At 44.9% G+C, this 27,883-nt stretch overlaps 3 protein-coding genes across 4 annotated transcripts in view; 1 reads left to right on the top strand and 2 right to left on the bottom strand.

The window, feature by feature from the left end:
- The window catches only part of LOC111140684 (ring finger protein 212B), a 23,398-nt gene extending 18,199 nt beyond the window's left edge, over positions 1 to 5,199 (top strand). The window contains exons 11-14 of the mRNA XM_022492897.1: positions 2,719 to 2,758; positions 3,043 to 3,143; positions 3,391 to 3,452; positions 4,982 to 5,199. Of these exons, the coding sequence (XP_022348605.1) occupies positions 2,719 to 2,758; positions 3,043 to 3,143; positions 3,391 to 3,452; positions 4,982 to 5,047 (269 nt within the window). The 3' untranslated portion in view covers positions 5,048 to 5,199. The remainder of the gene's footprint in view (positions 1 to 2,718; positions 2,759 to 3,042; positions 3,144 to 3,390; positions 3,453 to 4,981) is intronic.
- LOC111140683 (homeobox and leucine zipper encoding) lies at positions 1,293 to 14,815 on the bottom strand. The gene is made up of 3 exons (XM_022492896.1): positions 14,684 to 14,815; positions 7,220 to 9,262; positions 1,293 to 1,973 (listed from the first exon to the last, which is right to left on the bottom strand). Exons 1-2 carry the CDS (start codon positions 14,721 to 14,723, stop codon positions 7,662 to 7,664), a joined length of 1,641 nt encoding a protein of 546 aa, XP_022348604.1. The 5' UTR covers positions 14,724 to 14,815; the 3' UTR covers positions 1,293 to 1,973; positions 7,220 to 7,661.
- Positions 14,816 to 20,690: 5,875 nt separating this feature from the next.
- On the bottom strand, positions 20,691 to 26,294 carry LOC111140623 (protein phosphatase 1 regulatory subunit 3E). 2 transcript variants are annotated; one of them, XM_022492816.1, is made up of 4 exons: positions 25,606 to 26,294; positions 24,891 to 25,344; positions 23,044 to 23,120; positions 20,691 to 22,752 (listed from the first exon to the last, which is right to left on the bottom strand). In XM_022492816.1, the coding sequence occupies exons 1-2, from the start codon at positions 26,020 to 26,022 to the stop codon at positions 24,922 to 24,924; spliced, it is 840 nt and encodes a 279-aa protein (XP_022348524.1). In that variant the 5' UTR covers positions 26,023 to 26,294; the 3' UTR covers positions 20,691 to 22,752; positions 23,044 to 23,120; positions 24,891 to 24,921. The 2 variants fall into 2 exon arrangements, 1 of the variants encoding a protein (XP_022348524.1); XR_002640163.1 differs by lacking the exons at positions 24,891 to 25,344; positions 25,606 to 26,294 and having other exon boundaries at positions 20,691 to 22,885; positions 23,044 to 23,279.
- Between the last annotated feature and the right edge of the window lie 1,589 nt (positions 26,295 to 27,883).

Below are 27,883 nucleotides of genomic sequence, written 5' to 3' on the forward strand. Positions count from 1 at the left end.
ACTTTAGTACCCCACTTTCAGTAACAAATAGAGCAACTAGACAGAAGATAAGCGATGGAATAGAAGATTTGAACATTATATACCAACTAAATCTAACAGACTTCTTTAGCAGTTGAGCTTCTTGGAAGTGTAGGTTTTTTTTTTCCATCTAATTTAGGAAGTTGTCAGCTATTATTTCTTGAAATATTCTTTCTGCTCTTGTTCCTCTCTTCTTTTTCTAGAAATCCCATAATGCATGTGTTGATAAACTTGATGGTGTTCCACCAAGGTCTCTGAAACTCTTTTCATTTTCCTTCATTATTTTTTCTTTCTCTTCCTCACATTGGATAATTTCAGTGGACTTCAAAATGCTGATTTTTTTTTCTTCTGTTTGTGCTGATGAGCTGCTCTAGTGAAGTTCTCATTTTTATACTTTTCAATTCCAAAATTTATATTTGGTTCTTTTAAATATATTTTTTCTTTATTAATATTCTCTATTTGCTGAGATGCCATACTCATACTTTAGTGCTTTAGACATGGTTTCCAAAGATATTTGAGCATATTTAAAATAGCTGATTTAAGGGTACCTGGCTGGCTCAGTTGGAAAAGTATGCAACTCTTAATCTTGGGGTTGTGAGTTCAAGCCCTACCTTGGGTATAAGATTACTTGAAAATAAAAAATCTTTAAAGAAAAGAGGGGCGCCTGGGTGGCTCAGTGGGTTAAAGCCTCTGCCTTCAACTCAGGTCATGATCCCAGGATCCTGGGATTGAGACCCGCATCGCATGGGGCTCTCTGCTCAGCAGGGAGCCTGCTTCCCTTCCTCTCTCTCTGCCTGCATCTCTGTCTACTTGTAATCTCTGTCAAATAAATAAAATCTTTAAAATGAAAAGAAATATCTAATTTAGGGCTCAGCTGGTTAAGTGTCGTCCTTGAGCTCAGGTCATGTTCTCAGTGTCCTGGGATTGAGCATCATGTGGGACTCCCTGTGAGGGAGCCTGCTTCTCCCTCTCTTCCCTGCTCATGTCCTCTCTTTCTCTCTCTCTCTCAAATAAATAAATAAAATCTTTTAAATAAAATACCTGACTTAAAGTCTTTGTCTAGACAAAGTCTAGGCTGAGCTTAGTCCAATGTCTGGGCTTCCTCAAGGACAGTTTCCATTGATTGCTTTGTTTCTTTATATGGGTCATACTTGTTTATATACCTCGCTTTTTGTTGGAAATTGGACATTAAAATAATATAACATGGCAATTCTTGGAATCAGATTCTTTCCCCTCCCCATGGGTTTTTTGTTGTTGTTGTTCTTGCTGTTTTTTAGTGACTTTTTAAAAATAATTCTATAAAATCTGTATCGTCATGTGGAGCCACCAAAGTGTCTATTCAGTTAGTTTAGTGGTCAGCTAACGAGTGGACAGAGATTCTCTTAAACACTTGGAACCAGTAAGTCTCTCTGTCTTTGCTGAGGGTTTCTGTATATGTGTTGGGGTTCTCTTTCAGCACTTAGCCAGGCAACCAATCTTAGCCTTCAACCTGCTTGTATGACCTCAAGGTAAGAGATTGGGGCCTTTTCAGGTATTTTCTGAGCATGCATATAGTCCTGCATATGCATATGTTCTGGACTCCAAGAATGTATTGTTTTCAGAGTCCCCACCAACAATTCATTGCCCATCTCTTCCAGCTCTGCTTTCAGGTTAGCCTATTATTTGCCCCAATTGATATTCACATTCTCAAGCAGCCCAAACAAGTGCTTCTAATTGTTTACAACAAACACTCCTGGGGAAAAGGCTTTTCACAGGTGATGAACTCTAAGCTCCAAGTCCTGATGAGTTTGCGCTCCAGGTCGGATCAAATAAAGTCAGCCTTGCAAGTGGAGTCTTCCAGTTGCCACTGGACAGGTCAAATGATTATTTTCTGGGAATGAGGCTTTGAAAGAGTTCCAACCCCATTCCATCCCCACGAAGATGCCAGAATGTTGGTTTTCAAGGCTACCACGGAGCTGGAGGAGAAATGGGAATAGGGGAAGTTAAAATGCCACAAAGTTCATTGTTCTTAAACTCATTTGGCTATTATTGTGGAATAAATGTTACCCAGACTGCTTCAAGTGCTTTGTTAATTTACACAGTTCTGAGAAAGTTGATTCTGACAATTTTTGCCAGTTTTCTCATTCCTTTTATGGAGAGAACTTTGGAGGTCTTTATGCATTTTTTGCCATCACTCTTAACGAGTTTAATGACCCTTTGTCTTTAGCCATTCTTTCTGGTTAATTACCATCTTAGAGGGGAAACCTCTAAGCACAGATCTATTAGAGCACATCAAGGCAGTAATGAATCCTGGTCCACAGATTAATGAAAGAGATGTGGGGGGGGGCTGGGTGGTTCAGTCGGCTAAGCGTCTGCCTTCAGCTCAGACCCTCTGGGTCTGCTCCTCTCCCTGTTTGTGCTCTCTTAAAAAAAAAAAAAAAAATGTGTGTATATATATATATATATATATATATATATACACACACACACACACACACACACACACACACATAAAATCTTTTTTTAAAGAGAGAGAGGAAAGCACCTTTAGGAGACACTGCTAGGTGATTTGTGAGATTTTTGACTTAATATTAGTCCCTAAGCCTAACATAACTGAAAATCTTTGGTGTCCAGTTTCTTTGCCCTGGTCCCAAGCATACCTGAACGAATCTCTTCTCTAGTTCATGGGTTATCTCATAGCTTCATTTTTATGTTTTCCAGAAACCCCTTCACCAGCTTCTACTCACAGCTTTTCTTATAGGTAAGAGATTATGCTTCCTTTCACTGGGAATCTCTTCACACTGACATTCTGCCAGCAGTCCTGGGGTTACTTTTCTACTGGCTTATACCACTGAAGTTTAAAAATCTACCTTGTAAACAAGAGAGCATTTAATAGTACTGTGTCTTATATATGTCCAAATTACTTTCAGTCACAAGCAGGGTATTTATCTCCTGTCTTGTCTAAATATATAGGCTCTCCCTTTACATGTACTTTTCCCCTTTACCTTCCTTTTCTCTGCTGATGCTTCTTTTTCCCCTCCTTAGGCCTTCACCTGCTTCTTCGGGACAGGGGATTTTTTCTTTTAGACCATCACTAAATGGTGGGAATTCAGGCCACACAAGAGTCCTCACCCCCAACAATTCAGGTATGTTAAATAACATTCCCAAAGGAATGGAGCTAACCATTGACATATATACTAAATAAAGATTTTCAAGGTGAAAAGAAGTTAAGAAGAGAATGGACTTAATAACCTACTTAAACTGCTTAGCTAAGTGTTTTTCTGACTAGTGTTCTACAGATTAAGACCTACCTATTTACCCTGACCCATAAGTAAAACTGCCAAAGAACTGCCCAAGGGAGTTACCTTTCACCATTCCAATTCTATCCTTCAGGTCAGAGGGAAAGCAGAACTCCACTAGAGTGTCTTCCTGGTTTCCAGCTACCAGTTCAGCAGGTGAGCCCAGGCTAATCTAACTTGCCTGCATATGAAAAACACATGGTTAGGCCTACACATGAAATGCCTTTTTGGTCTCCTGTTAAGGTGGTAGAATATAACCGGTGGAGAATGACACGGGTTTCAAATGTAGTAATCATATGTTCACAATCTATCAGGATGGTCTCAATTTCAAAAATTCTATCCTATTACAAGATTAGCTTCCTAGTTTGGGGTTTAAAAATTAGGTCACATGGTAGTGAATGGCTTTAAACTGAAAGGTCTCAGCCAGTGTGAACTAAGTGTGTAGACACAACTAACATTCCCAAAATTTCCACAAAAAAAATATTTCAATGGAATAGATCTTTTGGGTAGAGGTACTGCTTGAACAAGGAAAAGCTATGTGCACTTCTCTAGACATGGTTAGAGTAATGCTTTATAAATTTACGGGACTCTGATACAATATAGGCAATAAGAGAAAAAGGGTAGGGAACAAGAAGAGATGTTTGTAAGGAGCTCTACATGAAAAGTCTAGTCTTGCCTTTTAAGTTGTCTTTTATGGCCCAGGTTTTGAGGATATTTAGGCCCTTTTTCAATGCCAAGCTCCTGGTGATCCCAAGAACATCCTAAGATAGGTAGTATTTTGCTCTTGTATTCCAAATGCCCTTTATTTTCATTGGCAAAAAATTAGGATCTAAGCCCTAAGAGGCAACACTGGGGAAATAACATCCCTGAGATCCTCACAAATGGAGAGGTTAACCTACAGATGCAAAAAGAATCTACAAATATATGGCCCCTAATTGGATCCTGATTGAAACAAACTGTAAAAAAAACCAAAAACATTTATGAGAAAGTTGAAAACTGAACACCTCTTGGATATTTGATATTAAGGAATTGTTAATAGTTTTCTTTTGTAGGCATAATGGCTATTATAATTATATTTTTAAAAATAGTCTACCTTTTGGAGATAACATACTAAAATATTTAAGGACAGGAAGTTAAATGATTCTCTGGGGTTTGCTTTAATATAATCTAGTGGACATAGGAGAGAGAGAGAGGAGAAATGAAAGAAAAACTGGCTATGAGTTATTTGTTGAAGTTGGGTGATGGGTACTTATCAGCTCATTATACTACTTTACTTTTGTATTTTTTGAAAACTTCAATAATAAAGTTTTTTTTTAAAAGTTATTAAAGGAAGTGTCACCTCCCCAGAGGCATAAGAATCCTGCCTCACTGCTAATCCTCTCTTGGCATAGTCTCCAGTTTCCTCTCCATATCTTCCAAGATAGTTTTTTTTTTTTAATATTCTGCCTTATTACCATAAGACAATAAATGTTGTAAGATTTTCATAATTAGCAACAAAGCCTTTGTCACACTAGGTGTATCAAATCTTAGTTTGGAAAAGTTAGTTCATCACACAATGGAGAAAATATGGGGCAGTAGCAGTGGTGACCTGCTGTCTTGATAAACTTCATATAATGGTTTGAGAGGGCCTTAATTACCCTTTTTGTTATAAATGCCCATATCTGCCTTCCTTCCCTCTGCTGCAGACTCTCTACGAACAGAGACAGATGGGATTAGCCAGGTCAAGAGAAGCATGGACTACTTCCAGATAGATCGTCTTCAAGGTCTGATCTAAACATGTTGCTTAAAGAAGGCCTATAGCATCCAATACCCATTAAGTGCCTTGGAAAATGTCTCCCTGCCTTGTTTCCTGGTTTCACTCTCTTGACTTTTATGATATACATCCTCTATTACCTTCTAGGAAAATAAGCATTATATAAGGCTAGTACTACAGGAAGATGTTTAGATCTCTCCCACACTCAAATAGCTCTCTCATTTCCTACAACTTAAAGGTTGTAAAAACAATTCTTGGCATCATTGGGGGTGAGAGGTAATATACTCATTAAGTATGGTTTATTTCTATATTTCATTCTTTCAGCTTTGGATATATTCTTCCATTGCCAATGTTAATAAGCAACAACTCTGTTCCTAATTTATTATACTTATGTTGCCTATTGTTTCTTCTATGCCTAGTTAACTATGTTGATTTTCCTTTGAGACCCAGACTTTCAGCTTACTAAAGTACATAGATAATATAAAGGTGTCCTTTTATTGTTATTGCAACTCTATTGGTTTTATATTACAAGCTGTGAATGGTGGAATGGGCAAAGACCACCACAACTTAGATGAAACCTGTATTCTTCCTTGGGTACTAAATAGAAATGAGGAATTAAATGAGTCAGCCACTGGCAGGGAGACCATAAGCAAAAATATTGAAAAAGTGTAAAGATAGCAGACATCTGACAGAAATAAATTAGGTCCTGGAAATGACTCTGAAGCTGAACTAGGATTCCCTACTCTTTCTGGAACTCTGAATTTATTTATTTATTTATTTATTTTAAAGATTTTATTTATTTGACAGACAGAGACCATAAGTAGGCAGAGAAGCAGGCAGAGCGAGAGAGGAAACAGGTTCCCTGCCGAGCAGAGAGCCCGTTGTGGGGCTCGATCCCAGGACCCCGAGATCATGACCTGAGCTGAAGGCAGAGGCTTTAACTCACTGAGCCACCCAGGCGCCCTCTGAATTTATTTTTAAAGGCATTTCTAGACACCTCTTCTGGGCAAGAGCCTGTGCTGTAGCAGGTACAGGAAACAAATCTGCCCAGTGATAGATGCTAATACACTGCCTTTCAAAGTTCTTGTTTAATTTTTTTTTAAAGATGTATTTATTTATTTTATGGAGTGCATGTGCGCATGCAAATGGGAGAAGAGACGGAGAGAATCCTCACGCAGACACCCCACTTAGCACAGAGGCCCCACTGAGCGCGGAGCCTGATCTCATGACCTGTGAGATGATAACCTAAGCCAAAACCATGAGTAGGTGCTTAACTGACTGAGCCACCCAGGTGCCCCAAGTTTTGTTTTCTTAATCTACCTCAATATATCCTGCTGTTAAAAAAAAAAAAAAAAGTATACTAAATCAGAATGTTAATGGATTTGGCTCCATTAATCTCTAAACCATAGAAGTGGCAAAGTGGAGGAGAGAGAAACAATTTTATTTGTGGCCTTTTATTATTATTCTAGCAATTTGGGGCTTCCACTCTTATTTCTAGATGGTTAACCCATTGAAATCTTTATATCTGACTCCATCTGATGGAAACCATTCTAAAGCATCAATAATCAATTCAGTTAAAGACCTGGGTCCCTCTGTCCCCAAGACAGATCCTATAAAGAGAGGAAAGTCTCAATTACAGATATAAATTGAACCAACACCAAAAAAGATGAAATATTAGTCTCTGTCAAGTTAGGCAGGAGGGAGTTTCAGGTTTGTAAAACCAAACCTGGAACCTACCGCACCCACCTTCTGAACAGTAGAAACCATCCCTCTCCTCTATTCCTCTGTAACCTAATTCTACTTTTTAAAAGGACATTTCCCCTAATTCCCACATCCAATAAATATCCCGTCTAAATTATTCTCCACCCAATTATTAAACTTTTCACAAGCTCCATGGGGAAGATTTACCCTGAGACAAATAGTGAACAGAATGGGGACTTGGAAAAAGATTAAAAAAAAAAAAAAAAGTACAAGGCAAAAGTGGTCCCAGTATCAGAAATGAAAACATTCTGCTACCTGTGCAACTCCGTAACAAGGAAGGTAAACCATACAGTCACGTTGGTGTGCATTAAGGAAAGACTAGTGATGAGACTGGGACATACTAAGACTCTTAGCTGTATTATACATGGACTTGTGCTCAGAAAAGAAAAGGGGTGTGAGGCAGCCTTACATTCCAGGGAAAATGGTGGGACTGGGGTCTGCACTGGAATCATCAATTGAATCAAAATTCTTTACTCTTCTTTTCCAGTCCTCCTATAGATGTATGGCCAAGGTCTGGGCTTTCCATAGCACACTAAGGGAAAAGAACAGCAGACATGAAGAGAGCAAAAAAGCCTTTTCCCAGCCCATGGTTTGGACCAGATCCTTAGCGTACTCTTCACTGAGACGAGAGGACTGATTTCTGCTCATCCAATCCCCACCTCTCTTTAGATCCTATGGTCATCCTCCCTGGTCCACCCTCACTACATCCCCAATCCCCCAACCTCAAGAACACAAAGCTTTTCAGTTCTTTGCCACAAAGTAATTTAAAAAAATGTGGTTTCTTTGTTTAAACAGTTACTAAGTTGGTTCATCTTTTAGTAACAGACCTTCCCTCCCCTAGTCCCCCCGACTCAGTCCTGTATGATCACATCGTCATCATCATCATCCTCTTCCTCCTCCTCCTCCTCCTCCTCTTCATCCTCATCATCTTCTGGCAGTTCTTCCTCCTCCTCTTCCTCCTCTTCATCTAGACAAACCACCACCTCAGCTGGCTCAGGTAATCGAGAGTCAAACCAATCCAGTACCTGCTGGGTGCTAAGCCTTGATGCCTGACTCAGTTGAGGGATATCACTTTCCCGTAGCTGTTGATGGGCTGCCCAGTACCTCTCCAAGGGTCGTATATCCGGTGGGGGTGGGGGGTTCGGCAGAGGTGGTGTCTCAGCCCATTCATTCAAGGAGCGGGTTGAAGGTGGGGGTGTGGGAATTGCTGGGTCCTGGAAACTAGAGGCACCAGGTACCGCATTGTCCCGAAACCATTTTAGTTGCCCATGCTTCAAGGCATAGCGTGTGTCACCAAACCACTGAATGATCTCAGGTCGAGGTAAACCAGTGATCTGTTCTAATTTATGGTAATCCTCACGCCGTGCCCATTGGCACTGTAAAAAAAAAGATTTGAGGATAGCCAGCTGCTCTTTGGTTTTGCGCTTGGTCTTTCGCTGGCGTTGCATATCTGGGGAAAGGTACTCTGCAGGGCCAACCCTACCTGGTACTGAGTTATGTCTTAGCCCCTGGGGCCAAGCTGGCTCCAGATGTGGGGGCAGTGCCTGTTCACTGGGTGACAGTGGCTGTGAGATACAGCCTAGTGACTGGAGGGGTTTAGAGGTGGCAGTAGCTCCATTAGCCAGTACCGGGAAAGTGGAAGAAGAGGTAGAGGGAGAAGGAGTCATATTAGATGTTGACTCCTGCTTACAACTACTAGCAAGTAGTGAGATTGGTGGGGGCTTATCCCGAGCATGTGGCTGGTGGACAGCTGTGGAGTGGTTCCAGGAAGCAGAACCTAGGCCATGTGACTGGTGGGGACCCCTGCCTGCCTGCTCCTTAGAGAAGCCACTGCTTTGAAGATCCTGCCAAAAATCTGATTGGTGGGGGAATGCCCCACTGCCAGGTGCCATCAGGGGTTCCTTTGCTTTCTGGTGACTCAGCAGCTCTGAGGACTCCTCAGGTTCTACCTTCAATCCTTTCATTTGGGTGGGCTCACTAAGAGTCAGGGGTACTATTCCAAGACCCACTTGTTCTGGAGGTGGCAATGGAGGAGGCACCTCCTCTGGAGGCCGCCCTGCATGATGAGTAAAAGAGAGAAGGGATTTGAAATGGAGCTGGTCCCGATGGTAGACCACTCGGGCTCGAGTCTCTTCTATTTCTTCAGATGACCAGCTAATGCCACAGCGGAGGCGCTGGGCCATGAACCAAGTCTTGACTTTCTCCATCTGCAGCCCATAGCGTAAGCAGAGAAGGGCAATGTCTGCTAGACTGGGATAGGGAAAGTAGCTGAAGGTTTGTAGCAAGTGTTCATTGCCATCCAGCTCACTGGTCTGGGCTGCTTGGGTCCACACAAGCTGTAGCTCCTCGGAGATTGGAGGCAGGCAGATGAGCCCCGCTGGGGAGCTATTAAGACTGCTGGCCTCTTTATTAGGAGGCATGGTGCTTTCTGATTTGTGCCCTTCAGAGATAGCTGTAATAAGAAGAGAAACAGCTCAATCACTGGGGCTCCTCTTTCAGCCTATTGCTCAATTTCTGCCAAACAAAATGCTGGACTCCAATACAATCAACTATCTATGTGTACCATGTTGGATTGCTTTTAAAGTGCTTTAGTAATTTCTCATTTAATTTTCCTAACTTTATGAGCCTGTTAAAATTCCTGTTGTATGTATGGAAAAACCAAAGTCCATAGAAGTTAAATTACCCCAAGTCACATGACTAGTGAATACTATCACCAGGACAAAAATCTGTCTTTAGAGATTAAGGAGGAAAACTCATCCTTATGTTGCCTTAATTTTTCTAATTCAAACTCACTTCATCCTCTAAGTCCATGGAACAGGAGTCACAAAATGAAATCTCAACCACAAAAACATGAAGTGCAGTAATCTCAAAACTGATGCAAATTGCTTTAACTCCTGGCAATTTACGATTACCTCTAGAATGTCGAGACAGGTGGGAAATACAAGAGAGGAGTATCTAGAAGGCAGGACAGCACTGTTCCACTGCCCAGCCCCCAGCCCCCTTTCCTCTTCCCTTCTTGGTGGTGGAGTCCTTCAGGGAGGGGAATGATAGTGCCTTTAAGCCCTAAAACCAAACCCGCTTTATTTTCTCTCTGTAGGATAAGGAACAGGTCAGGTATCTGGGATAAATGGGGCTTACTCCTCCTGGGTTTTGGGGTCCTGTGGGGGTAGAGAGAGGGAATTGTTTCCACCAAGTCATCCTCAGAACAAAGGTTAGCCCCTCCCCCCAGCCTTTGTCTCTTCCTACAGCTCAGTCTCTCTCTGGGGAGCCTGGAGAGCTCCCTCAGACTGTAACAGCCCCTCCACACAGGGCCAAAGGCCTGCCAGTCTTATCTCTGCAGCCCAGCTTTCTTCTCAGGGCCAGGTGGGCAGATGCACTGTGAATCGAAGCCAGGTCCTGCAGGCTCCCCAGCAGCACCACTGCTCCCAGGGCTGTGGGTGTGGGGGCTGCAGGGAGAGCCCCTGATCCTGCATCATGCCTGAAATACCTGCTCAGGTTATTTCCCAGAAAAGTTCTGCTGACCAGGTTTTAACTCAGCTCTCTGGATGGGTATTAGAAACTCTTTAACACATCTGTCACCCTTTACTGTTAGAGGAATCCCATCTGAGTTTATAAATATTTACCTCTGATATGTTAAGGATGGGACAGGATTCCTAGGTAAACACTACATGATGAACCGAGAAGAATCTCAAGTCCAGGACGTTATAGTACATAGTGGTATCAAGGGATTTTATATGATGATTAGAAAAATTTGGAAGCATTTTAATGAGTCTCCATTTCCTTTTAACAATCTGATCTATTGAACTGAAGGCCATGCAGATCCTAAAGGCTATACAGCTTGAAGAGAACCTGAAGAGGGTAAATGGAGGCAGCATGGCACAGTGGGTAGAAATGTGATCCCTGACTAAGGCCAACCTGCAGTCTGAATCCCAGTTCTGCCACTTACCACCTATATGATCTTGGGCAAGCTACTGAACTTAAAGGAGCTTTAGTTTCTTCATGTGTAAAAAATGCACAGTGCTGCATGTCTATAAAGCTATATATTTTTACCAGGAACCTACTATGTGCTAGGCAAGACCTAACACAGCTCTTGGGGTGGGGGTTTGGGGTGAGGCAGATTTGAAATTAACTGCAGCTCCACTCCTTCCTAGCGTGTTGCCTGTCCTTGGGCAATTTATTTAATCTCACAAAGCCTTAGTTTCCCCTCAGAAAGAAAGGCGGTCGTAACAGCACCTTCCTCCAAGTTTATGGCTAAATGAAAAAAATGCAGTTAACGTGATGCCTAGAACAAAGTAAAGGCTCAATAAATGGCAGCTTTTCTCATTACTTCAGCCTCACAGGGCGATTCTGATATAAGGGAATGCCATTCTCTTCCTAGACACGGAGAAAAGTGAAGCAGACTGCATTCTTTAAAATCATTGTTTTCCATCTCTTTTTTCAGGGTCCTAATTCTAATGAGCAGTGGAGAAAACCAGGATATCCATGATTTTATGCTCTTTACATTTTGGGAGTTGGATATCATTCCAGAATGGATTATGCTGCTTTAAAAAAAAAAAAAAAAAAGTATGAAAATCACAGCTTTAGGAGAATTGAATCTGTATCTTGGGTATAAATCCTTTTTGATTGCCAGATGAATTGCCAATGCAGTACTAGCTCTACCTTTACCCTCCAGGTTCATCCCAGACACACCTGAGTGGCCTGTGAGCAACTGCTTGCACAGATGGGTGCTAAACCACCATTCAGACATTGTGGCCCACCAGGAATACCACCAACCTAAGCTGCAGAACACTTTATGATTGCAGCACTTGACATTTACTTAACCTTATTTGTATCTGTTTTTTAAGGACACAATTATACTTTAGATAAGAGAAAACTGTGGCCTAAGGAATAAAGCAGTCCAGCTAAGGATGAAGACTGCCAGACAGGAAATAAGGCAGGCACAGCTATAAGCCTTACAAGGAAGCATTTTGTTTTCATTCATGTGGTTTGCTATCCTCCAGATTCTCATGGTATCAGTTTGATGTTTCAGTATAACATATAGTAATGCAAATACCGTATTTGGGGTACTGCATACATCCAGTTTTCCAATTACACAAAACAAACTGTGGAAGATTTCCTGATGTAGAGTGGTGGCTTAAATCAAGGCACAGCTAGCTGTACAGCTAGCTACCTGGTATCTCCCTGGAAGAATTAGACACAGGAAGAAACTACAACCGGAGAGTGGCTCATGAGAACTGTAACAAGGAGAACAGACCCCACATTAATCAAAACCACAATGAAGACACTACAGTGTCTTGTGTTCTTATACCTCCATTTGGAAAGGGTAGAAAAAGAAGGGAATCAAAACTGGAGAAATAAAGACTCCTATGGGCAGAGATGGTAGTGATGATGGGATTACCAATTCTGAATAATTACTAAATTTGTATCCTTATTAAATATATATGCCCTACCACTCCTTCAAATAGCTAGTAAAAAATATAATTATATATATATATTCATATATATATATATATTATATATCTATATATCTATCTCATATATAGAGGATAACACCCTTCGTTCCCTTTGGGCTTTCCATACCTGTGGACAGATGGCAGAAAAGAATGGACTAACTTAAAACTTCCAGTTTGGATGTATATACAATCCTAGGAAAAAGAGGTGTTCACAACTTTAGGGTTGATTCTAGACTTATGGATAAAGCAGGAGACAGTTCAAATGAGAAACTAATGATCCTGCAAAATTACCCTGTATCTTTATTCAGAGAAGAATTGGAGTACTGCCTAAAATGTGTTTTGGTGATACAGTTTTAAGGGCCTTAAAAGAATTTTCAGTGGTATTCAACTTACGTGCTTCTCAACTTTTTTGGGTCATGAACTTCTTTGAGAATCAGATAAAGGTATGGACCACTCAGGAAGTTATGACTACCCCCACCATAAACATCTAAACTTACACATTATATATATAATCTCAAAGGATTCACTGGCTGCCCAGAAGCTCAATTTAAGAACCTCTGCCTTATGTCCTTCCAACTCAGTAAAAAAAAAAAAAAAAAAAAAAAAAAAGGAGTGATGGTAATTGCTTAAAGAGGAACATAATGCTTGATGTGAATGAATGGAAAGAGTGGATGGAATACTCAAGAGAATTTAAGTCTAGAAGGGACTGGATACTGGTGATATTAATTGGAGAGAGTGGAAGGGGGAGAGGTGTTCAACTGGGCCAGGAGCGTGACTTAACTGATCCACTGGGTTTTATGACCAACACCCACAGTGTGCTATGTACTAGAGGATGGTAGGCTACTCTCTAGTGTGCCAAAATCATCTGTTTCCTTCAGCTGCCCTATGAGCCTGGACCAGTTGCGGGTGATTCCCAACCTGTTTATGCCTGTTTTTTCTTTATTTATATAATAATGTAATTAAATATCACATAAACCTATGAAAAATTAGTGAGCTAAAAATTGTTTCTATGAAAACAAAGTCAAATGTTAAGGTGTTGTACAGTTGTTGAATTGGGAGTAGCAGGGAACTGTAAAAGATTAGAGGGGCAGGGTACTTAAAAATCTCAAACGTATTCTGCATTCAGATTGCTCCAAAAGTGTGTAAATTCTCACTGCATTAAAACAAAACAAAACAGGGGCGCCTGGGTGGCTCAGTGCATTAAAGCCTTTGCCTTCAGCTCAGGTCATGATCCCAGGATCGAGCTGCGCATCAGGCTCTCTGCTCAACAGGAAGCCTGCTTCCCCCTCTCTCTCTGCCTGCCTCTCTGCCTACTTGTGATCTCTGGCAAATAAATAAAATCTTTTAAAAAATAAATAAATAAAACAAAAAACCCCTTGAAATCATACATTAGAGGCAGTGGCACATTAGAATTACCTGGGAAATTTAAACCAGGGAATCCTCCTTCGTATTTTGACTTAAATTAGTCTGGACTGGGGCCCAGGCATCAGTGCTTTTAAAAGTTCTCAGGGTGCAGCCAGATTAGAAATTCGCTTGTGTAGTTTATATGGAAAGACAACTGGGAACTCCGATCAGCAGACTTACACAAAGAAAACGCCTGGACACTACCCCAAAAGATTGGTGCAATGAACATGCTTTTAATGACAATGCTTAAGAGATGTATGCATCATTTAAAAAATTCCCAAGTTTAACTGGCTTGTTTTTTTCAATCATTGCCATTTACCTGTCCTACTCATATAATATAAAAGGGCTTCAAATGTATGGTGAGAAGGAGGTTCATATGATAAAAGATCTCCTGATCTGGGCCCACGTTACCAAACAGGTCTCAGCTTGAGTCTTTCAGTTTAGAAGTCTCAGATTAGGACACAAAACCAGGAACCTCTGAGAACTCGGGTTCTCACTTTTTTGGTTTGTTTTCTGAGTATGGTTGGGTAGGGGGTCAGAAGGCGCAGTTTCTCCCAAACCTCTCATTCCCAAATACCACCGCTTCCCAGAAGTAAGACCAGGTTTCTGTACGTGTGTTGAGGTCGCCAGGAGGTAGTCGTGGGGGGAGGAGGAGAGGCCTGGGAAGGAAGCGTTTCTCCTATCCTCCATTTCGCAGGCAGTCTATAAGGCTCCAAACTGGGTCAGAGAACAAAAAGTTGCTGCACTTGGGGCGATGAGCCCCAGGGAGCAGCCGAATCTCAATCCTCCCCTCGCGGGGGGGCGTCCCAACCCAGCCTTCCCCTCCTCCCTACACACCCACTCACCCTCCCCCAGTTACAACAGGGAACCGAAAAGTCCAGAGGAGAAAGGAGAGAGAACGGGGAGACTTCGAGCCTAGAATTCTCCAACCCCCCCCAGCGCGGGGATGGGGCTCCGGAGGTCGGAGATCTTACAGGGGCTGGGAGGGGAAGTCGAAGGGGCTGGGGATCACTCACCGCGGTCCGGCCCGGGCGGCGGCTCCCAGCCTCGCACCATGGGCCGGGGGGAAAGGGGGAGAAAGGGCAGGGGGCCTCCGCGGTGGGAGTGGGGTTCCCGCCCGGTGCGGCCTGCTCCAAGCCCACCCGCGCGGAGGGCCGGGACCGGGACTGCCCCCCCTGTCCCCGAGAGCGCGCCCGTATAGCCCAACCCTGCTCGAACGAGTTGGAGGCGGGGCGGATGGGTGGGGTGGGCTCCAGGGGCGGTGCCAAGGTGGCCCGTGTCCCGATTGGTGGAAGTAGGCAGGCGGGCACCCGCGGAACGCACTGGGCCGGCCATTGGCTGCGTGAGTCTCGGCTGAAGTCGGTTATTGGCTGGGTGGGCCTCAGCCGGGGTGGCTATTGGCTGCTTGGGGCAGGGAAGATGTCCCCCAGGGCCAGGGTGCTGTGAATGGTACCTCCTCCCACCCCTACCGCCCCCCACCCCCCGCTTTCGACCTTTCCGCGCCGGACCTTCGGAGTATGCTGAGGCTTGGTCCTCCCGGAATTGCCCCAAGGAATTCACAGGAGTTTGTTCAGTTGTCCAAGACCAACTTGCAACTACTCCCCATTTGTTCCTCCTGAAGGAAGACTTTTTTCAGCATCCCCTTGTCAGCCTTACACGCGAGTAGAGCCAGAGCGGAGCCGCGCCTGCCCAGCCGAGGGCCGTCAGCAGCGTCACTGTAAACGAAGCGCCCAGAGCAACCGGGAACTTGTTCTCCAGATGGATCAAATGTCTTGCAGCCTGAAAGACGAGGATCCCAGCAGCCCGGCCCCTTCAGAACACTGCACAGGTGTTCCCACGGACTAAGTGCCGTAAGCGGGCACCTGTTTGGGACCCCCCCCCCCCAGACAATCCGACCCCAGGCCCACCTCTCTGTCCCAGTGAGGAGGACCTGCCTCATACATTTGAGGACCTTGATTTTCGCTGTCAAGAAAAAGATGGCGGGGCGCCTTGGTGGCTCAGTAGGTTAAGCCTCTGCCTTCGGTTCAGGCCATGATCCCAGTATCCTGGGATTGAGGCCCACATCGGGCTCTCTGCTCAGCAGGGAGCCTGCTTTCCCTCCTCTCTCTGCCTGCCTGTCTGCCTGCTTGTGATCGCTGTCTGTCGAATAAATAAATAAAATCTTAAAAAAAAAAGATGGCAACAAAATGGGACTTTTCACCAGAGTAGTCACAAAAGTTGTGGGACAAAAGTTAATATATTTGGAATTTGGGCCAAAGCTTGTATATATATTTAGGATTCTCGGTCTTTAGACAAAAACTTGGAAACAGTACTTTCTGAAGTGATTCTTTTGTTCTCATATGCTGATCTTTGAAAAAGTCTCTTTTTGCCTTTAGGTCACTTAATATTTTACACAACTAAAATAATTTATGAAACAATTTCATACTTTGCTCTGTATCCCACAGACATCACTCCCCCCCGCCCCAAACCAATGCCCGCTATGGATTCTTTATTGCTCCAATTTAAGGTCTAGAGCACTTTCATGGTTGTCAGACATCAGAAATGGTTTTCAACTTCAGCATTGAGCCTCATGTTAATTATGCCTATATTTGTACCTGCCCACCTCCCAGCCCCATTACATTCAGTAAAAATTTCAACCTCCTAAGAGCCAGCCCTACAATCTTCACATCAGCAAAACATAGGCGTAAACAAAGGAAAGATAAATATACTCAGCTTTAGAGTTGGAAACTTCTGATCCCTCAGGGTTTAAGCTAGGGCTCGTAGTACATAACAGACTTTGTCTTAAATCATGACTATTACCATGCCCCAATAGTTTGTATACAATAAAAGAAAAAGTGAAATATTTTAGGCAGCAGCAGCCCTCAGTTTTCAGTGAAGTTGTTCTCCCATAATCCAAACAAATAACAAGACTGGGTTGATTGGAAAGAACTCATGATTAATCTGGCTGGAAAGCCAGTCAATGTCTGCGAGAACCTAGTGCCTGCCCCTCTATAGGGGAATCAGTTAGGCACCCTGGGCAACACTGATCGCCGCCTTTTGGAAATAAGAAAGGTGGACCTTTTCTGCCACCTTTCTTGTCTCATTAAGACACTCACTCCTGAGACTTGGGAGTAGGGAGCAGAATTAAAGACAGGTTTAGGAGAGGGGAAATTAAAGGAAAGAAGAAACTCATCTACCCCTTTTATAGAGTGCGTGCTAAGCTTCCCTCTTTTTCTTTTTTTTTTAAGATTTTATTTATTTGAGAGAGAGAGAGTGCATGTGCAAGCAAGGGGAGGGATAGAGGGAGAGGGAGAAGCAGGCTCCCTACTCAGCAGGGAGCCTGTTGTGGGGCTCCATCCCAGGGTCCTGGGATCATGACCTGAGCCCAAGGCAGACCCTTAACTGACTGAGCCACCCAGGTGCCCCGTGAAGCCTCCCTCTTATGTGGGTTTCACCCTAAAGCTTTAGAAGATGGAGTGGACTAGGATGTGGATTGGAAGAGAGGAATAGATGCAGGCTGACAATATCAGAGAAGGGAGGGCCCCTACCTCTAGCAAGACAACAAAACTTCTCAGCTTTTCCAGGGACTAGTGCTGAAAGAATGAGGACTTGTCATCCTCAATGTAGAGATGTTAATTCCCCATCTTTGGTGAAAATTCTCTCTTCCTTTACATGGCTTAGATATAAGTAGGATTAACCAGAGGCACATTTACCATATACCTAAGGAAACTAAGTTTCAAGGTCACTTCTTGCACAGACCTTCCAAAGCACTGGAGAAGCTCCAGGGTGTGTTAATGTGGTCGTGGCTTTTTGTAAAATTTGAAAAAAAATATTTAACCTGAAACGCTAAGATTGATGTCTATTTCCTTTCTGATTTCCCCTCCATTATATTTCTCCTTCTGTCAGGTGGCAGTGGAAAGGCCATGAGTATTTTGAGATTGGCTAGAGAAATGGAGTTGGGGATACATTTAGTTTGGGTTGAATAGGTATATGACCGTGGTTTGCTGTAATTTCTGTAAATACTTTAATAGCCAGTATGGCGTTAGGGGCTGAACTATGTCATCCATTCCCCCCACCCCACATTCATATGATAAAGTCGTAACTCCAGATACCTTAGAATATAACTGTATTTGGAAATAAGTTCTATAAAGAAGTGATGACATTAAAATGACGTCTTCAGGGATGCCTGGGTGGCTCAGTCTGTTAAGTGGCTGCCTTCAGCTCAGGTCATAATCCCAGGGTCCTGGGATGGAGTCCCAGATCAGGCTCCTTGCTTGGCAGGGAGCCTGCTTCTCTCTCTGCCTCTGCTTGCCACTCTGCCTGCCTTTGCTCTCTCTTTCTCTGACAAATAAATAAATAAAATCTTTTAAAAAAATGAGGTCTTCAGGGTGAGTCCTAATCCAATATGATTGGTATCTTTATAGTAGGAAATTTGGACACAGACATAGAAAAGACCATGGGAAGACATAGGGAGAAGATGACTCTAAGGAAAGGAACCTCAGAATTAAGTAAACCCTGTGGATATGTTGATCTCAGACTTCTACCCTCCACAACTGAGAGAGAATTTCATTTTAAGCCACCCAGTGGGTTGTATTTTTTATGGCAGCTCTAGCAGACTAATACAGATAGATTAATCCTAATGTCAACAATCCAGAGTATATTAGTCATTCCAAATTTGTAATGCTCTGAAGTTTTACACATGTATCAAAGAGATTTGATAGTTTTTTTTTCAAGTTTGACAAAAATCTAAAAAATCATGTAACATTATCACTTATAAAGTGTGAAGGTGAAATTTTTCTAAATCACTAAGATTTTTTTTAAAAAGCAATCATGTAGGGGCACCTGGGTGGCTCAGTGGGTTAAGGCTTCTGCCTTCGACTCGGGTCATGATCCCAGGGTCCTGCGATCGAGCCCCACATCGGGCTCTCTGCTCAGCAGGGAGCCTGCTTCCTTGTCTCTTGTCTCTCTCTGCCTGCCTCTCTGCCTACTTGTGATCTCTGTGTCTGTCAAATAAATAAATAAAATCTTAAAAAAAAAAAAAGCAATCATGTAGAAAACTGAATTACTTTTCTGTACTTCTTATAGAAAACATTATAATAATCAATATGAAAAATCTATCAAGGAGCATGCACCCAAAAACAAAATTGTAAAAAAAAAAAAATGCTAGTCAAGTAGGTAATTTCTAAAATTTGTTATTTTTCTTGATTTTTATTTTATTTTGGTTTTTTTTAGATTTTTTTTTTTTTTTTAACAGGCATAGATCACAAGTAGGCAGAGAGGCAGGCAGAGAGAGAAGGAGGGGGAAGAAGGCTCCCTGCTAAGCAGAGAGCCCGATGCGGGCTCAATCCCAGGACTCTGGGATCATGACCTGAGACGAAGGCAGAGGCTTTAACCCACTGAGCCACCCAGGGGCCCTTGATTTTTTTTTATATTGTGGTGTCAGCTCCTTAAAAATTTTAATTTAGGGAGTGCCTGGGTGGCTCAGTGGGTTAAAGCCTCTGCCTTCGGCTCAGGTCATGATCCCAGGGTCCTGGGATCGAGCCCCACATCGGGCTCTCTGCTCAGCGGGGAGCCTGCTTCCTCCTCTCTCTCTGCCTGTCTCTCTGCCTACTTGTGATCTCTATCTGTCAAATAAATAAATAAAATCTTTAAAAAAATAAAAAAAATTTTTAATTTATCTTTTTCATTCTAAAGTTTTCACTTTAGTGCCTAATGTATTTATTTTTCTTTTAAAAGGCTCCAAAAGTTGTATTTCAGGCACTCCAAAACTTGGATCTACCTGGGACAAGCCAAATGGATATGGTGAGTTTCTGCCTCACTTAGGAGAACCATGCCTCATCATTCTATGCCCTGTCTCCTAAGAAATAAAAAAGCTGAGGGCTGACCAATCAGAACTGCAACTATTGAAGATTTGGGATAGCAAAAGCTGCAGTGGAGTTTGTGGAAGAAGGATTTCAGACAGACCTAGCACTAAACTAAGGTACGAGAGGCCTGGAAAGGCATTTTGGCCACAGAGGGACCTTAGGCAGTAAGCCACGGAGAAGAACCCTGGGAAGCCCTGCTTACCTCTCTTTGGGTGTCTGCTCCTCATGCTGACTCTACCCTTCAACATATCTAGCTTCATAACGTAGGTGTAGGTGCTCTGCCATGACATCACAACTTAGGCCATTATGATGTAATGAGGAGGCATCTGATTATTCTCAGGCTAGACTTCACTATTAGAAACACTGTCTGAGGGGCACCTGGGTGGCTCAGTGGGTTAAGCCTCTGCCTTCAGCTCAAGTCATGGTCTCAGGGTCCTGGGATCGAGCCCGGCATTGGGCTCTCTGCTCAGCAGGGAGCCTGCTTCCCTTCCTCTCTCTCTCTCTCTCTCTCTCTCTCTCTCTCTCTCTCTCGCCTGCCTCTCTGCCTACTTGTGATCTCTGTCAAATAAGTGAAATCTTTAAAAAAAAATAAAAAGAAACATCTGATTATTTTGTGGGTAACTGGATTCTCTCATTGTTCAGGTGATGTGGGAGTCAATATTATGTTAGAACTTGATCTTTTTCGAGGATGTCTCACTTAAATACCTGTTGCTCCATTCTGGATTAGACAGAGGTCTTTGCTTTTCCTCGTCATATTTCCTATGCTTTGCCCTTTCCTTCAGAGCTTACGGAGCAGGATGTAACTTAGATGGCCCCCTTAAGGAAGAAGAGCCCCCGCCCCCAACCTGAGGGGAAATTTGGCACTTTTACCCAAGCTGTACCCTTTAACTGCACCAGGAACTGGTGCTGGGTGCCAGGGCCCTAAAGCTGGGTCCTGATAACTTTCCTACCACTACCCAATATAGTGGTGGGATTCTATTGCGGTGTCTTATACCAGGGCTGCCCAACTCCTCCATATCTTTTGCCCACCCAACTTTTACAGAGCAATAGGATACCAGCAGACAGATTTTTAAGAAATGAGATGACCAAGATACCAGGGGGTGGGAGAGAGGAATCTCATTTCTGGGTCTCTTGCCACCCTCTACCCCAAACAAACAATACTTCTCAGTATTTTATGATATACTTTCATGTTTCGACTTTATTTCAAGTATGAGGTCTTTTATCCAGAAGGGAGGGCAGTTGCATGAGGAAGCTGAAGTGAGGCACAATACTCGTGGGTTTGGGACCCAGTGAACAGGGCTGCACTGTGAAGAGGGTGAGGACACTCTGAGAGGGCCTGATGAGAACAGTGGTTTGGGGAGATCCACATAGCAAGCTTTCAATTCCTCTCCAGGTTAGCTAGTCAATGGGTGGATTATTCAGTCTTTTTAGTAACTTCACTGTTCCTTAGCAATATCACCCGGAGAAGTGCCCAAGGTGGGAAAACAGAGAAAACTACAAGTGCCTTTTGTTTCTTTTTATGCCTGGATAGGGAAGGGAATGGAAACTAGCAGCAGAAAATGAAACATTTGTAATATTATCCCTTGCCGTGAAAAATTACAGGTCTGACTATAGAGGCCGCTTTGTAGCCTGGGAGTGGGATATGGTCAGGAGGGCTGGGGTTAAGCCCCATCTTGAGCTGCACTAACAAATTCTCTGACCCTGATGAAATCTTCTCATCTCTGGACCTGTGTCCTCATTTGTACTGGAGCATGGACCCAGTGATCTCTAAAGACAAGCTTTTCCAGGTCTCTGACTGTATGAACTTGCTGATTGTAAGGACCCAGAGATCTGGAGGAGCTCCAGAGAAATGCAGGTGTTAGAAGCAAGGGGATGTGGGAGTTCAATTGGAAAGTTCAGGAGCCAGGGCTTATTGTGAAGAGAAATGAGCTACAGTCATGAAGAGAAACAAAGGTACGAGAGGAAGGCTGTCAGACAAGCAAGTATAGGAAGACATCTGAGGTCTGGATGAGAGAAATAGGAAAAAGTGTTCTAGTTGTGTTGCTTCAAGGACCCAAGCCCCGGACCAGGGTAGTGTTTTCTCTTCTAGCACTGCCTGGTCCACAGCTGACCTGTATACACCAAACTGCTCCTGCTCATATAGTCAGCCTTCAGGGGAAAGGACCCATCCCCGTAACATCTAATACATCTCTAAAGATTCCACCAAACTTCTAGTGCTTCCCATATCAGATTAGACTATCAGCTTACCCCAAGCCCTGGGGCAGCTCTATATGGAAAGAACTAGAAGGTTTAGGTGTTGGTTCTATAAAGCTGAGAATGACGGGGCAGGTAGGAGGTTGGAAGTCATAGCTCTTCTTAAAGAAAAAACTCAGGGGGTTCCCTGTCTCCAACCAGTTTACATTTATCCACTCAGCAATATCCAGGCTCGCAGAGAGAGCCCAAGCACAGACCATTCAGCAGTTGTCCTGCTCAGGGATACCCTTTAATGGAAACTTTAGGGATTGGTCAGGGGAATGGAAAGGGTGTCACACCAACAGGTGCAGAATGTTGGTTAGGGGCAGGAAAGAATCCCAAAGTAAGGAAAAGCTGAAGTTCACATGGGTTCCCGAGTTCTCTAGCAGGCAGGCAGTGTGGTCCCCTTGCTGATTCTGCAGAGCTGGGACACTGGTACAGAAGAAAGCAGCAAGCTCCTGCATGGGAGCTTGGACCCTCTACTTTGCCTTCTCTAAGCCATTTTGGTAAACTGGGAGGATGGGAAGGCAGACGAGTTAGAAACTGTGGGCTTTTCCTAATAAGAGATTACATATGGCAAAGTTTTCAGTTTTGTTTTTGAAGGAAAAAATGTAATAACATGGTTATACACAGAAGCTCTGGAGATCCTGAGTTCACAACCCTAGCTGTGCCATTTACCAGCGATGTGATCTTGAACAAATTACTGAGCTTTTCTGAGCGGTTTCCACATCTCTAAAACAGGGATAATATTTCTCAACTGATAGGGTTGTTCTGAAGATTGTAATGCATGCAAGACACCAGATTTGAGTAGATAAGTACATGTGAGCTATTACGATTGTTAATATGACATGACAATAGTGCAAACACATTAGGCAAGAGATTAGTATACACTGAGCCCCGACCTAGGCTCCGTCTCCATCATCCTTCTTTGGGCTCTTCATTGATGACTAAAAAGCGCATTGCTTGGTGGCTTCCAGGAGGTTCTTTCTTCACTTTGCTGGAACTTTGACCTGAAGGTGATCCACAAGTTGCATGAAATTCTTTGTTTTCTTCTTCACGTAAGGATGCTGTTTAAACCGGCACTTCTTTGAGGAGCGACTCGGGGTTCCTCTCTTTTGGCCATCTTCCTTCAAAGGACTAAAGCTTTGGAAAGGAGGGGCCTGGTAACATGCTCCATACTCTGTTCCAAATGCATGTATGGGCATGTATGCATGCACTCTCTGACTCGGTAATAAGAGGGGGATTCAGACATTTTTGAGAAACTAGTAATAGATAGAAAAGGATGTGGGGAGCTGGTTTACCTGGGAGCGGCTGTTCATCTGCATCAGGAACTGCTTCTTTTCCTCTTCTCCCTTCTAGAAGACTGTCAAGAAGGAGCCTGAGGGAGGAAGGTGGATGAATCATGGTCTTGGAGAAAAGGAAGTAGGTTCTCCACCCCTTCTGGAGGGAGAAGGAATAGCAGAGATCAACAAGGATGAAGATGGAGGCAAATGGAAAAGAGAAAATGAAGGTAAATACCCTATATATCAAAAGAAAAATGAAAGCGATGAGAGAGGGACAAGGAAAGAAAAAAGCAAAGAGCTTAGGAATAGGGTAAGAGGAAAGGAAAAACTACCAACAGAGGTTAACCAGGAAGGGAGACCTAAGGCATGATGGTGAATGGATAGAAGAGTCCAGCTTCCCCATTTCACTTGCTCAGGGTATGAACAGACTGCCATCTTCTGGTGCCATTTAATTACTAAGTGGCTTTGATTCTTGATTTGAAATGTTTTCCATTTCTTATATTCATAAACCTTTATCCTCAAGAGATCCTCAGCATTGTTTCATCTCTGGGGCTCCCAAAATCATTTTCCCCAACAGATATGCACCTGCCCAAAACTGTCTCAAAGTACCTAGACTGGAAGTCTGTGGGGGCAAGAGCAAAAAAGTATGGGGAAGAGGATGAACTGCAGTTTGAAAAAGGGTTTGGAATACCATCAGGCTGCAGCTGGTTGTGGGATGCTTCCTGGGCTCTGGAACATTTGTGTCAAAAACTGAAAGACCCATCCTCAGCCCCAACCAAATGTTGGGAGTACTGTGTGTTCTGAACTGTAGCACTCCAAATGTAGGTTGAAGAATGTGGCTTCTTATCTACACTCATGGATCATAAAATGTCAAAGCAAGAAGAGACTGTGAGAGATCACCTAGTTAAAATCTAATTTCCCAAGGAGGAGACTGGGGCCCAGAGACATGAAATAACTTTGCCCAAAGTAATACAGCTAGTCAGTGACTCTTTCCTCCCAAAGCAGAATCATGATAGTGATTCTTGTGATTCACTGTTTCTTGACAAATACAGTGCATAAAGTGCTTAAAGGTCATTAAAAGGCACTCCAGAAAGGTAAGGCTGGCATTTTTCTGGAAGCCCCTGAGTGTACCAGCTCCTCAGGTACGGCCTTATTTGGCTACAAGGACAGGCCTGGAGTTGGTTTAGCCTTCATTTTAATCCCCAGGGCTGCCTGGAGGAGGAGGTAGGAGCTCTGATTGCAGCCTGCCATTACTCCCCAGCCAGTCAGGGGGAAATGAAGCCCGGGATCGTCGGGAATGACAAGGGAATCCTGTCATAATGCCAGGGGCTGGGAAGCAATGGCCAAGTTCCTGGGACTTAAGCAAGGCAATTATGGCTGAGTATAAAACTAGGATGGGCAGCACTCAGGGACCTGAGGTGGCAACAGCGGGTAAGAAGAGGGAATGAGCTCGCAATCCAAATGACTTAAGCAGGGTGGACTCCTACTTCAAACAAAGTACCTCCTCAATCTCAAAGAGGTACCCTAACCATCTGCTTAAGTCTGACGAACCCACTTACTTTCTCCCAGGACTAGTTCACGGTATCACCATCAAACCCCAGTCTTTTGCTTTTTTCCTAATCCTTCCAGCGCCCTTTCTGGTTTCCTTTCTTCTATGCCTTGGGTTCCTATCACTCACATCCAACTCTGTTTTTCCACCCCGACCTCCCCCGACTTTCGTTGATTCCGCTCACTCCCCACACCCTTTTGATTTTTCCCATCCTCCTCGCCCTCCCCCACTTGACTCTCTTGGACAGCTCCCAGCCAATCTCCGTTTCTTTCATTCCTCCCCGCCAAATCTTCGGGCTCCCCCAGCCCCTGGGTGCCTTTGGTTTTCCCGCCGTCGACCCAGGCGTCTCAGATAAAGTGGATCCATCCCTGGGGCTCCGGGTTTCCGCCACTCCCGGGATGCTCGGGCCCTCGCAGAGCATAGTCACGGCCGCCGTTGTTGTCCCAGAACTCGTGGCCAGTCACGCGGTAGCGCAGGGCGAAAAGCAGGGCGCCCCCAATGGGTGGCGCGGGAAGGCGGAATGCGAAGCGGTCTGCGCGCGGCGGGGGCGGTGCCGGGCCGGCGTAAGAGGCGGGTGCCTCGCGTTGGCTCCGCCAGCCGTCGGCGCTCCAGCGCACGCTCACGCGCTTCTCGTACGCCAGGTCCAGCACGCGCGCGCTCCCGGCCACGCCCAGCGGGCCCGCCTCGGCGCGTTCCAGGCAGATGCGCTGCGCCTGCAAGCGGGCGGCAAAGCCGGGCTCGCTGGCCGGCTCCAGGGCGGCGCGCGCCTCCTGGGGGAAAGGGGAGGAGAGGGGAGAGGAGAAACGGGGGGCGGGGTCAGGACGCGGCACTGGGCCAGTCCGAGGCCGATCCCGGCGTGGGGCAGTCGGAGTGGAGCCCAGCTGAGAGAGTGGCCCCAAAAGGAATGAGCAAAACTAAGTCTAGGGTTGGGGAGGGACATGGGTGTTGCTTGATAAATCCTCTCCCACACGCCCACGGCGGCCGGCTCGGGGAGGTCCCGGGAAAGGGGCGTGCCGTTGCCGCCCGCCTACCTGGAGGCCGCGGGCGCGAGGCTGGCACGGCCCGAAGTGGCGGAGGGCGTCCCTCTGCAGCTGGATTTGCACGTGGCGGGGCACCCGGGGCAGCTCTCCGGGGCGGAAGCGGCGCACCGCGGCCAGCTCCAGCCCAAGCGCGTCGGCGAAACGCACTCTCTTACGGGTGTCCGGGCTGCGGCTGCGGGGCGCCCGGACCCCGCCGCCTCCGGCAGGTGCAGAAAGGGCCCGGCGACCCCGACTCGGAGCGTGAGCGCGGGATCGGGCCCCAAGGCGCGTCCCGCCCTCGCCTGGCTCCACCTCCGGCTCCTCCTCGAGGCTGGGCCGCTGGCTGCGGTAGTAGGCACGCTCTGTTAATGCGGCTATGAAGCTCAGATTGCGGGGGATGTCGGTGCGGGGGGGCCGCTCTCGAGACATGGCACCCCCCGCCCGGGCGGGGCAAGCCCGCAACGCCGCAGCGTTCCCCTGCTTTCCTCTGGCTTGACCGCCCGGCGTCGGCGCAGAAGCCGCCCCTTGCCGTTGCGTACTCTCCTTGCTGTTACCTCCAGGATCCTCCACCTCCTGTAGCTGTCACCCCTCCGTGACTACCTTCCCCTCCAACCTCCCCCCCGCCCCCGCTCTGACCGTCAGCTCTCAGGATTTTAGACCATCGTCTCCGGCCTCCTGCAAGCTGTCTGCTCTGAGCGTGCGCTCAGCGGCGCTCACCCTACAGTCCCGCGGCCCTCTCGGCCGGGCCCCCGCCCACAGTCCTCTGACAGGTGGCTCCCCATCTGTCTTTGCAGCGTACCAGGGGGCGGGGATCCACCTTCCGGTCCTGAGACCATTCAGGCTTTTTTTTTTTTTTTTTTTTTTTTTTTTTTTTTTTAACGGCTTCAACCTCTCTGGCATGGTTAGAGTTAATGCTTAAGGGAGGACAGAGTAACCTTTCATTTTCTTGCTAAGGATGGTTAAATATGCCCAGCGTGTGACTTTCTCTTCAGGACTCACCATTTTCTTTTCCAAACCCTAGGCTCCAGGTTTTGGAGGGGGCTTACAGGGAGTGCACAGAAGGAAAGGTCGTAAAAACTAGGTAGTGTCTCAAATAGAAACTAAAGTGTGGCCCTCAAAAGGATGTGTGGTCCATTAGAAAAGAGTTCTGAACTGAGTTGTCGGAAGACAGCTCTGGTCTCACCTCTGGTAGTATTTTGCTGTGTGACCTTGAGCATGGCATAATTTCTCTGGAACTCAGTTTTCTCATTTGTGAAAAAGTAAATTAGAGTTCTGATCTGTAATCCCACTGCAAGTCCTTTGAGGACAGAGACTGTGTCTGAGTCACAGTTTCAACACATAGTTGCAGCACATAGTAGGCTCTCAAATTATTGAATGAATGAATGAGCACACAACTCTCTTAAAGTTGGGACTGTGGAGTTCTAGTTCCACTGGGAGCTTTCAACAGGGGCACAGAGCTGGCTTTTTTTTTCTCCTTCATTTTGTTCTACATTAGTGAAAAAAAAAAGTGAAGTATTTTGTGTAGTTCTTTTTTTCCCCATAAATCCCCTACTGATTTTGTATAACACAATGTACGTACTAGGTACGCCTGTAAGAGTTTTGCAAATTTTAATTCCTGTAAGTCCCCATCAAAAGAGTAGGTTGTACTAGTATGCCTATTTTACAGGTGAGAAATTTGAAGAAGAGAGGGGCTGGGACTCTTGCCCAGAGTCACATAGGCAATGATTGAGGACCTGGGATTAGAACATCAGCAGTCCAGTGCTAGAGCCCACTCTTACCCACTTGGTTATATAAGATTAAAACATTTAGTAGTAATGGTTAACATCTTCAGAGTATTGTAATGAGGAATCTTAGAGTAGAAATGGAATCTCTAAATTTAAAACAGCAGAATAGTTTAACTGTAAAATTTCAAGTGACTAAGCTGGAAATAAACCATGAGACACATACTATCAGAGGCCCAACCCACTGAGCCACCCAGGCACCTCTCTTATTTGCATTTTAACTCCATTTTAACCTTAGGAATGCTAGTTAGCCAGGAATCATTTTTATTTTTTTTTAATTTTTAAAAAAGATTTTATTTATTTATTTGACAGAGATCACAAGTAGGCAGAAGGGCAGGCAGAGAGAGAGGAAGAAGCAGGCTCCCTGCTGAGCAGAGAGCCTGCGGGGCTCAATCCCATGACCCTGGGATCATGACCTGAGCCAAAGGCAGAGACTTTAAGCCACTGAGCTACCCAGGCACCCTGGGAATCATTTTTAAAGTAGTTTTATTTTCTGATTTTATACATGT

Source organism: Enhydra lutris, unplaced genomic scaffold (assembly GCF_002288905.1).
Source record: "Enhydra lutris kenyoni isolate GAN:26980312 unplaced genomic scaffold, ASM228890v2 scaffoldscaffold4, whole genome shotgun sequence".
NCBI classification, from domain to species: domain Eukaryota; kingdom Metazoa; phylum Chordata; class Mammalia; order Carnivora; family Mustelidae; genus Enhydra; species Enhydra lutris.